Source organism: Rhopalosiphum maidis, chromosome 1 (genome assembly GCF_003676215.2).
Source record: "Rhopalosiphum maidis isolate BTI-1 chromosome 1, ASM367621v3, whole genome shotgun sequence".
NCBI classification, from domain to species: domain Eukaryota; kingdom Metazoa; phylum Arthropoda; class Insecta; order Hemiptera; family Aphididae; genus Rhopalosiphum; species Rhopalosiphum maidis.
The window spans coordinates 79578557-79591408 of NC_040877.1; the positions used below are offsets into that span (position 1 = coordinate 79578557).

Below are 12852 nucleotides of genomic sequence, written 5' to 3' on the forward strand. Positions count from 1 at the left end.
ATCGAAATGTTTTTGAATACGAATAGAAATATTTTCTTAGTAATTTCTATACTAAAATAATCATTAAATGTATAATACTGTTAATGTTATGTTATGCAGTTATGTATTTAATATTATTTATAGTTTAGTATATTATATGTGTACAGAATTCAATTGTATCGACTGTATGATAATACATTAAATAAATCTAAATTTCATAGTGTTGTAACCTGTAATAATAGGTATCACGAAATACACGACGTATTGTACATTAATGAAAATAATGTATTATTATTTAATACTAAATTATTGTAAATTAAAATTATATTCAAAATAGTTTTTAAATAAATTATGCGAAAAAAAATACTTTAAACTTACCCCAACCCTAGCTGATGAGTAATTCCATCGGCTAAAACTGCAGCGATCAGCACTGACCTATTCGACTGCCTCGTGTTAACAGAAACTCGTAATAGATCTGGACCACTGACTTCAAGCGTTATGATTTTCAATGGTTCTGCCGATGAAGACAAACGAAAAACAGTACCAAAGTCCACCTAAAAATTAAAATCTAAAATTAAGTTAACGGAAAGATGTTTGTTCAAAAAGAAAGACCTATTTAAATTATGGGTTGTAGTAATATGAAGTTATTTAAGTACGTGTTGTATTCGTAACCTGAATACACATACTAAAAATAAATTGAGATCGGTGTTTTTAATACGTAAGTATTTTTTATCGATATACTTGTATTAATTGTCTATGTTGTAAAAATCTGACACCGGTGTAATTATTAACTCGTTTAATAAAATGTATTTGTTATTAAAACAAATAAATATGTACAATCATTTCAAAATCGTATTACTATAATTTTTTATTAGTTGGAGATGAAATACCTAAAGAATATTATGAGTTAATTCTTAGAAACAAATTATGTAAGTAAGTAATCCATTTAGTTCTACACTTTTATTATATTTTGTAATATTATATATAGGGACATACAGTTATTTTAAAATGATTTTAAACAAATAAACTCAGAGGTATCTCATCGTCAATTTCACTGTCTTGATAGTTTGTAAAAATATTTTATCTATTTATTATGTTTGATACTGTGTGTTTGTGGCGTTTGTTTTACTGTTGGTACGCGAAGCATTGTATTTTTATTATTTTGGTTTTAAAGATGAGTCATCGGTCAAAAACTTTTTGGGTGTGGCAATATGGTAAACGCCAAGGTTATAAGGATTTTGTATTATGTACTGATAATTCAAATTAAGAGTTTAGTTGACTGGTTCTACAGGATCATTCGGCAGACATTTCCAAGTACTACACTATTACATAATGCCGGTACAACTACTCAAATTCAAAGGTATATAATATTTTAATTATTCTGAATCGGGAGATGAAAGTTTGAAGTAAATACGAATAATATTTATTTATTAAAATAACATATATACATAAATATTGTAATTCCAATCCTCTCCCCTAAATAAATATAATGACTTCTGTCGCTATGTAACCTGAATGTAGCGACGATTAATACAACATTTTCGGCCGATCACTGAATAATTTATTTATGTCATAAGATATTCATATAGCGTGATAACAATTTTACCATGACTAGACTTTACCATCCAGATTATTACAATTATAAAATATACGTTTATATATAATTGATTACAATTACATGAGCGTTCAAAAATGTTTTAATAAAATTGGTAATAAATATATAATTCAACACAAATCCAAGCTTTAATCATAAGTATCATACATTACATTTAAAACATTCAAATTTGGCTACTCAAAATTTAAAAAATTTAACAGAAACAACTTGGTTTGCTGATGAAATGTTTAATTCAATGCTGTAAAACGAGATGGAACTCTGTATTCGTGGTTTTGAATCGAATTTATAAAAATAGGGGACTAGTATCAAATGTTTTTGCTGATTAAAATTACTACAGCAGAAGTAGCACAACAATTCAAAATAACAATGAGCCAATTGACCGCTATGGCGTTATAGCAACTATAATATAAAATATAACTAAAATATTGTTCTGTTTCAATGGCTAGGCTTCTTCTTAACGTTGTTGTGAAAAAGTATTTACGACCTCAATTAATTGAAGATGAAATAACTGAACATTTTAAATATTCTGTATTACGAGATCGTTTTAAATTACTATGGAATCTTCCGAGTGTCATGTCTGTTAGACAAATTTCATCTTTTTTCGACTCAAGATACAAAGCTTTAGAACACGAGACACTGAGACAGCAGATGTAAGAGAAGAAATTCGAACACGAGTTGAGTGTTTATTAGATTATATTAGTGAAAATAATAGCAATATGCAAATTCAAATATCTAAGACAAAAAACAACTCCGGTGCACCTGAATTTCTATACAGTAATAAATACAATTGTATAATTAATCTGATTCTACAGTTCAATTTCAAAATTACCTAGCAGAACCACATTTAAAGTTTGGTTTTGATGATTTTAAATGGTGATAGACGCATGCAACAAAGTAACTATTAATGATTGTTTTAGCTGTCAAGTATTTAGCTAGGCATACCAGTAACGCGTCCGTTAGTTTTAAACGATGTTCCTCGCCGCTAAAAACATAGTTTATGGCCAAGAGAAGTTGTTTGGCGCCCAAGACAGTAAATATGTTAGTTTTTCTTTATCAAAATAAACAATTATTGTAAGAACTAAGAAGATCGAGTTTCATTCGTTTTTGATTTATTATTCATAACAATTCAAGAATAGATGATAGCTATTATTATTATTGTTGTTGTTCCTACTATTTTTTATTTGTTTATACATTATTGTTAGTCATTTTAATTATTATTTATCACATTTCTAAAATTGTCTAGGTTTATTTATTTAATCATTACTTATATTTTCATATATTTAAAAAACTAAATATTACGTAATAATATTATATAAAATTCATTTATAATTTATATTCTTCAAAAATAATTTAAATAATTTAAGTAAATATATAAAATATATATTGAATCATTTGTAATGATATTTATTATCAATTGCTTGGATATAGTTATTTACTTTCTATTATGTGTTATTAATAAATACAAAATTGATAAATCTCGATAGTTTCAATACAAACTAGCAATAAAATACAAGGGTACATAGTCCCCGTTTCAGATAAGAACATGTGTCCATGTAATTCATTACACGTGTAATGTTAAGCACTAATTGAATAAGTAGATAATATTATATATTGTAAATTTTTAAATATTAAGAATTATTTTGTGAATACCTATGCAAATAGTCCAATGGTTTATAGTTTAAAATAGAATTACAGAATAATTAACTACCTACTCGTTCGAATTTCGTTTTAAATATAATTGATTTACAACCAAATAAACCTAATAATAAATTATAATATAATATATTAACTCCATAATACTATATATTTGTATATCGTATTATATTTTATTATACGATTTATTATTGTTTAACTGTAAATCTATAATGTATGCTTAATTCAAATTCTAACGAGAAGTTTGAAGTTATTAAGTTTTACGCATTAGGATAATAGATTTTAATTATTTTTGGTTTTACTTTGACATTAAATACATAAAATAATGGAATGTAATATTTAATCTAATATAATATCTCATTCGAGTATTTTTTTTTTTAATTTCAAAATGATTAAATACATACATAATAACATTTTAATATCTATAATTATACAATCATTTTAGCACTATATCTTAAACTCAAACTACTATCAATATTTTTAAAAAATGTATACAGTTAAAAGACTAAAAAGAGTGTTTTTCATGATATTCCGTGAGTTATAAAATTTAAATAAGTACAACAACTAACAAACACCTAATTAAACATAAAGAGTAAGTATACTTAAAAATTGAAAAAATAAAAATCTGAAAAAATTGAAGACAAAATGTAGATGATCTATCCTATTGAATCATTCAGTACATACCTATATACTTAGTAAATATACAACTTTTATCAAATAAATGCAAGAACATTTTTGAAAATGGTTCCATCTACTAACAACAGCTAGTATCTAGTATTTCAACTATAAAATAATTTATATCTTTTGTATTATGACGCATAATATTAATTATTATGGTATATTTAAAACAGTTTATGACAATTTATACTTCCCTTTATGAACAAAACATTGTATTTGGCTCATGTGAAGCAGTCATGTATATAATATTGCAATCAGTTGTCGGATAAAGCAAAAGTATTTATATATAGGTATATATATTAAACACACATGCATTATTGCGTTTTCGAACGCGAAATGATTATAAATTATGAAATTTAAAGCGAATAAAAACAAAAGAGCTGCATGGAATAAAACATAATAATATATTATAATAGATTAACTGAAATGTTTGGCATTTTCGACCAAATTAGAATAAAAATAGAAATTTGAATAGGAAAAACTATGAAACAATGATAAAAACGATGATGGTCAAAGTTACGTAAACGACATCTCTTCTTAGTTGTTAAAACGCACTGCGACTTTTCATCATTAAACTTATAGGTAGGTACTATTCAAAATCAAACGTAAACGTGTTCATTTAATTAAAAAATCGCGTCGATGACGAAATTTTAAATCGATATCTATAATAATGTTTATCTGTGCTTACTAACATAAAAACATTTATTTCAAGTAAACAATCGATTATCGTTTTCTAAATAGGAGGTACTAAAGGGAATACATCAACAAAGTCTTAACTTATTTTTATATAATTATTATTGCATTTCAAACAGACGATTTTAATCCTCACAGTGGTAAACTAATTCAGAGTGAATATTTTCATAAGTTCTGAAAAAATGTGATTTTCTTTAAATTAGGTTTAAGCAACTTTAATACTATACTATACATGGACTCAAGACGATAGTAAATATTTAATTTAAAAACAAAATGATAAATATTTTTTTCCCCACCAGTCTAGTATATAATTATAACAACGTACGAGTATATACAAATTATTTAAAGTATATTTCCTCTGCAGCGTCAGGCGCATTGTTACTAGATATATGTATTTTATATGTGACCGTTTTTCTACCTGCGTTTAGCACGCAGTGCGGCCGAACGCACATACAACTAGTCTGGACTAATGCGTTCAAACGTTCTAGCTGCGTCAACTTCACATAAATTGTAAAAAAAAAATTGAAATCTAATACAAGGCCCCTTATCAATTGTTATTTTACTAATTTAAAAATAGGCACGATTTTTTATGCATTCCTCTGTTTGGAAATCATACTTAAAATAGTTAATCTTCAAATTCTTCTTGTTCTCCGAGTATCTCGCAAATTATATTGTCATTGTTCAAAATAAATTGTTGTTGCATCATGATAAAGACAATTGAAAATTAATGAAAGAAACCTACATGTGTACTCGATCACGATTGCAAGCACTATATGTGAATGCAATTTGATCAAAAAATCAAAAATGATTGCGTCGAGACGCGTGCAGAGAAAACGGGCGCGTGTTGCGTGTAAACGCTGCATCTAGGAATCTCGTTTTTCTGCGTTTGAACGCTGCAAGGATAACGTACCTTTAGTTAACCATAATTAATACATGTGAGACCGACGTGAGTGAAAGAAAAAATTCCCACACAGAACACAGTACTTAAATAAAATATAAACTAATAAACTTTCCCGAAACTAATATTTACAATATTCTGTATCAGGAGTCTCCAACCATGGCCCGCCAAGCTAATAATTTATGTTTTGAAAATAATATATTAATATTATATTATAATAGTTTTCATTGTTTTTAATTAGTTAAATAAAATTAATTTATTAATTTTTTCATTTGGTTTCTTTTATAACAACTTATTATAGTTATACTTTATACTTAATACTTATATACTCATAATAACTAATAATAGAAAACCCTGTCGATCACACTTATCTGATTTATAAGTTACTGTGTACCTACTCGCGCAGTTGTCTGTTGGTCAAATCACTAAAAATATTTAACTTCGATCAACTTCGAAATAATAATAATGCTACCTAACACAGAAACACGTGATCGACGGGTTTTTCTAACTATCGACTATAATATAGTAGGTATATTCTTTATCTATTCTTCAATTTCATTACTTCCTTATTCCTCAAAAAATGATACAACGTAATGAAATAACGTATCTCTGATTTGGTCCGTCGTAAAAAAAAATTGAAGACCCCTGTTCTATATTTCTACATTTAGGTACTGCAATAGTCGTTTCAAAATCATTAGCGGGCACCTATATAATAATGTCTTAAGCACAAAACCAGTGACGGCGCTAATATTTACGGGACCCTTTATTATAACTAATGATTGTATATTATAATAATTTACTGTATAGATATTTAGATTAAATTAAATAATAATAATACAAAGAAATTATTTTTATTTTTTTTTTACTCATAATTATTAATGCACAATTATAATTTATAGAAACATAATCAAACATATATTTCAACTGAATAATTAAAACATGAAGATAATAATTAAAAAAAAAAATCCTTATTTGACCATGTAACACAAAAGTTAAAATGTACAAGAATTAAATTTTTTTTTTTTAAACAAAATGCATAATGTTTAAATTCGCCACATGCCCACATAGTGTATTTTAATTTACGTGTTATCAGATTTTATTAAGCGTTAACGACAAAATGTATAGTTTTAAAATCAAAACTAAAGAGTAAAGACTAGTTTTTGTTTTTATAATCTAATTAGACTGCATTACCGATCAAAAATCGAATGCGGGCATAATAAAATCAAGCAACTCTATTCAATAAAAATAAAAATAACCATGATACGCACGTAATAATACCTAAAACTGGAATTAAATTCTTATAATTATTTCATAAAATGAAAATTTACTTTTGTGTTTTGTGACATGCAGAAATCGATAATCATTGATTGGCATTGGGTCTATTTATAATAATAATAATAATATAGTAATAATTATTATTAAACTAATTGGGTTTACCATACCAAAAATGGGTACTTTCCTGTTATACGAGACTACCATGATTTTTAACATTACAATCCTGTTATTTAAGACTACCAAAATGGTACTTTCCTGTTAACGAGACTACGGCTATTTTCGTGACTACCACCCAAGACTACCGCTTTTATCGCAACTACCACAATTAACTGTACGATAGGTATCTACGCGCTGCGTTCTAGCGTAGCAATTCACAATTGTTATATTATCTATTATACTATTATTCATATATACAGAGTGATTCAAAATTTATATTACAGCCATTTTAACACATCGATATTTAAAATAGAGAACAATTTATGATACAAAAGTTTTTTAATGTAGAAACATCTAAAATGATTATACGACACTAATATTATTCATTTTTTTTTATATATAATTCGTAAATGTGGCCATCATTATTTATTATTTTTTTTATGGATTTATCATTTTTTACCACTATTATTTTTGTATTTATTATAATTATTATTTTATTGTTTTTATTGACCATACGCCACATATGTAGCGTGTGTTGTGTAATACATTATAAATGATTATTGGGTATTTAAATCCTTTTTATGTATATATAATTCGAATATAGCCATCCCTAAAACACCTACTGATTAAAAAAATATCAAAGAATTAAACATGCAGGCGCATTATACAAATATAAATATTAAATAAAACTAAGGCAGTCTGTGATAATAGGAAAGTGTGCAGATTTTGGTAGTCTTAGATAACAGGATTGTGGTGTTTCACAAAACAACCGCGGTAGTTTTATACAACAGAGGTAGTCTTGGGAGATAGTCGCGAAAATAGCCACAGTCTTGTATAACAGGAAAGTACCCAAAAATGAATATAATATTATTAAATTAATGTTATATTATATTTTTACATTTCATTTTTATTATTCACAAAATATAATTTATAAACATAATGATTTATAATTTTGTGATTTTAATTTTTAGTCAATCTGTTTCAAGGTAATAATCGTGGCGCCTTGAAAATATATAATATGTCCACTTGTCCACCCCTAACGCCGTCACAGCACAAAACTGCTGACCAGTGACCACCCCGCCGAAATGTGCATCATGTATAGTGTCATTATCGATCGATTGGCCGTGCGAGATGGCTAATAATGAAGTAAACAACTATTTACCCAACGTCTATTTAGTACTTACATACCTATTTGTTCCTGTCGTTTCTGATCAAGTTTAGCGACACAGCCGACATGACGATAAAGACGGAATAAATGTGCTGTCGGGCAATCCACATTGGTTGTGGTTTTGTCATCTAGGTACTTAGACATAATAATTAGACAACCATAATTCATAAATATCGTTTTTGATTTTTTTAAATATCAACATTAGTGCTAGTCGAAAATTCGTCACACCGAGTTGGCGAGTTGACTGGAACTATGAAAAACGTATACTCAAAAATATTAGGTACCTATGTATTATGTTGGCAGTACCTATTTAATTGAAAAAAATAATTACGAGTATGTACCTACAATAATACCATAGACAAAATTCCAACAACTCGTATAGGACAAAATATAACGTGTTTGGTTCTGTTTGATTTTTGTCACATATGTTGTCTACACTGTAGTTATTCACTATTCAACACGAAATTTAAAAATCATATTTAACGTTCTACAAGTCGTAATGTTTAACTACATCAGAAGTAAAAATGCAGTTTTGTTAGAATATATTATTTATTATTTAATAATTATAAATAAATTAACACAGTATGCAAATGACGCATAAAAGCCTGGACACTGATCGTTATTATTGGATTATGATTAAGTATCATACATATTTTATACGTCTTGTGTTCTACTGCAGTATTATGTTGCAATGGCTGCGAAATCATAGCCCGTAGTTGTTGGTCCAGGCGATATCATCAGCATTGCATCAATGTAATTTGTACACGGAGTCACACAAGAATCAGAAGGGTTTGACTTATTATATTACTAAACCTATATTATTTTATGCGCAGAGAGGAATAGATTGGCAACGGTACCACGGCGGTGTCCAAAAGGTTATATTAATAAAAGACCGCTGCGGGCTGCAGTCGGCTGCTGCTTTAAATATTCACGCTCACAATGTAGTGGATGATGTACGCAGAGGGCAGAACACACCCCCACTCCTAGCCCGGTAATTCATAGGGAATCCCTTTCTAAACGAACTCCACTGGCGGACAATGGGCGTAAAAATATTATGTACGATGTACGAGTACAAACAAATGATATTTATATTACAATATTATTAAGGTACAGAGTACATTACTAATTATGCTCACCTCCATTTTTTTTTCATTTAATAATGAGTATTTTACTCAAATTCTGGTTTTGGCATACTATTATAAATCATTTTATTTTTTAAATTGTTGAGATTTTTTATTCTACTTAAGTGTTCTGTGTTGATATATAGGTAAATTACGGTATTTTCAAATAAGAACCCCCCCTGATCTCTTTTTAATGTTATAAATTCTTCAGTGGATAAATTTATTTGGATACATCAAAACTAATAGAATGTTTCAAAAAGCAAAGATTTATTAAGGGGACGCCATACCCGCATGTGTTGTCTCTGTCTTCCTAACGTACATCATAACAAATTTTCGTTCATCAAAATACATTTTGTGAGGTTAGCTTTAATATTAGAGTAAATTTACCTATTATTAAATTTAAAGGTAAGAATATTATCTAGACAATGAACATATTATGCTTTTAATGATATTATTATTTTTTAAGTGAGTTACAGCTATGTAGAATATAACAATTTTAAAATGTTCATAACTCACTTTAAACTGATAATATCAATAAAATCATAAGTCATTGTTTAAATAATATTCTTACCTTTAAATTTGATAATAGGTAAATTTATTCCAATATTAAATCTAACGTCACAAAATGTATTCTGCTGAACGAAAATTTTTTATGATGTACGTTAGTAAGACACAGATAACACATGTGGGTATGGCGTCCTCTTAAGAATATAAGTCATCCTAAATAATAAATGTATATTTTTTTGCGTGCAAGGACTTGAGAGATCCACTATCTAACTTATTCTAACGTAATATATAAACATTAGTTTATAGTTAATACTTTACAGTTTTATATTTTATAAAATCGCTATTACCTATACCAATTGATTTTTTTAAATTGTGGGTAATCGAAAAATTGCGATCTTGAATTTCGTGGATAATCACACAAATCATGTTAATCGAATTAACTAATTTAGCCATCTATTTTTTTTTAATTTTTTAATTTTGTGATTTTTAATATTTTTTAAATTATGGCCGGTATTTTAAGTAAAATTTATTTTAAAAATCTACGAAAATACGAGTATAATAACACACTTAGTTAATTGGCATTTGTCACAGTATTAACAAAAATATTTTAGGTAATTTTTAGTTATATTTTGTATACATAAATTTGAAGAAAATCTAACAATTATTATGAATTATGAATTTAAAACTCATAAGAAAAAATAATTATTGTGTGTATAAGCACCTATATTAATATATTATGTCTAGTTCTAAAATAAAACTTAGAATAGCTATAACCACACTAGTAATAGCTACACTATCTATAATACGCGTATAACTGACAGTTATTAGGTAACTGTTTTAAATTATTCGAGAAAATTATTGGTAAAATTATAATACTATAGTACTATTGATTATAGATAGTATTCATAATAAATTATAATACGTTTCAAGTCTCATCACAAAATAACCCGTCAAGTTGATATCGACTATCATATTAGTATATTACTTAGGATATGTTATATACTAACCTAACCTAACCTTTTTTTTTATAAATACAATTATACCCGTGTGGCCATGTGGCTATCAGATTATGTGCCATACAATTATAAGGTACCTAAATTAGGTACTAAATAAATACTGCTTAGAGATATCTTTGAATAAGAATAAAAATGAATGTTTACTTATGCTATTATTGTTTATTGAATGGTATCCAATATCCTGTAACCTATAGGTAAGTAATAGGTATTTTTGGAAAAATGCTAGGTAATCTTGTTTGTAATATGTAAACAATACCTATATAATAAAATTAATTTTTATTTAAAATTCTTATACTTTTATATCCAATGATCAATTTGCACACATAACACAAGTATAATAATATTATAGTATATTATACAATACCTATTACAATTGTAGTTAGTATATATAATTAGTTTATAATATTGTATTATTGTGTATCTAATATTCCTGAATATTATATTATTATCATGTACCTATTTTCTATACTATTATAGTAAGTAGGTTAGGTTTTTGGAAGTCATTGTTATTGTATATAAGTACTATATACTATTATTAACAGTATTGTATAATAAAAAAATAAAAAAAAAGTATTTAATGTTATCAAAGTCAGCTAAATAATATTATTTTACCTAGCCAAGCATCTGGCCCATTAGCTCAGTTGGTTAGAGCGTCGTGCTAATAACGCGAAGGTCGTGGGTTCGATCCCCCCATGGGCCAACAATTTTTTACTTTTTTTTCGGCATGAAATGAATTCTAAACATTTTTCCTAGACTTTACAAAAAAGTATTGGATATTATTATTTGACTCTATGACTCTATAAATAGTTTGAATATATAATTAAAATTTAATTAATACAATTAATGTGTGCGAAAATATAATATTTGTTTACTGACGAACTTAAAACTATATAGACAATAATATATTATGATCATAATTATTAAGTTAAACGATATGCATTTTGTCCCGTTTTTACAAGTATGTCCCGTATTAATCCCGTTTTTCCCATTTTATACCTTTTTTTATACCTTTTTGAAATTTATTTTATAAAAAATCATTTTTTCTACGATATTTTTGTATGACAATAATATTCAATGGAATATTCGAATCTAACTTCTCAATGTCATTTTTATATTTTTTTTACTATAAAATTGCTGCGGGTAGAAAATATAAAATTAATTATCTAATATTATGATATTGTTGTCGGAAACGTAACACGTAAATATTATTATTATTATTATTATTATCATTTACCATACCGGTCATCGTTAAAACAAGTACAATTTTATCCGCTGCAGTCAGTTTGTTATCAAATGTGAGCGTGATGCAAACTACAATATTTATTTATATTTTATACCTAATATCTACAATAGTATATTTATGTAAAATTATAAATATTATTCGTTGTTAGTATTTATACTTTGTACACGAGTGTCGAATCTCGAGTACACGATAGACGGTTCAGTGAAGTCGTAGTGGCGTAGTGGAGTAAGATTCTTTAAAATTAACTGTACAATTTGGTAATAATTTGTTCTCAAAATACAAAAAAGATTGCGTTTCACTCCGAGTTTATAATCACAATTTCTTTTTTTTAAAGATGCTGATGAAATTGGAAAAATATTTCGTATATTACGTGGATTGGTATTTTCTATAGAAAACGGTAGTCGTGGACGTTTAGATATAATATACTATAACATTCTAAAAAGGTGAAAAAAAGCATTTTGTTAGCATTATCTTTTTAGCTACATCAAAATATGATTGAACATTTTTTAATTATTATACTTATATGGGTTACTAAAGTATCCCGGATTTTAATTTTATTTTTATGGTCACCCTATACTAGTAACCCATTATTCAAAAAGTATTTATTCTAAAGGTGGCCTATCCATTATATACCTTATATTATTTAAGGAAAATCAAAATATTTTGATATTGAAAACTACGTAGATCATTTTTTTTACCACCAAAATTATTTTAAGTACCTATAGTACGTTTTTTACAAAAACATGAAAAATTATTTTATGATTAAGACAAGAAAAAAAAATAGGACAATCCTGTATAATATAGAACGTCGACCATAATATATAGTCGTTACATAGTTATATTACATGTT

The 12852-nt window shown here is 26.8% G+C and overlaps 1 protein-coding gene and 1 non-coding gene across 2 annotated transcripts in view; one reads left to right on the plus strand and one right to left on the minus strand.

Moving 5' to 3' along the window:
* The window catches only part of LOC113556807, a 140566-nt gene that overhangs the window by 48466 nt on the left and 79248 nt on the right, over positions 1–12852 (minus strand). The window contains exon 5 of the mRNA XM_026961965.2: positions 358–533. Coding sequence (XP_026817766.1) covers positions 358–533 — 176 coding nt within the window. The remainder of the gene's footprint in view (positions 1–357; positions 534–12852) is intronic.
* Trnai-aau lies at positions 11386–11459 on the plus strand. Its single transcript has one exon. It is a non-coding gene; the product is annotated as a tRNA-Ile (tRNA).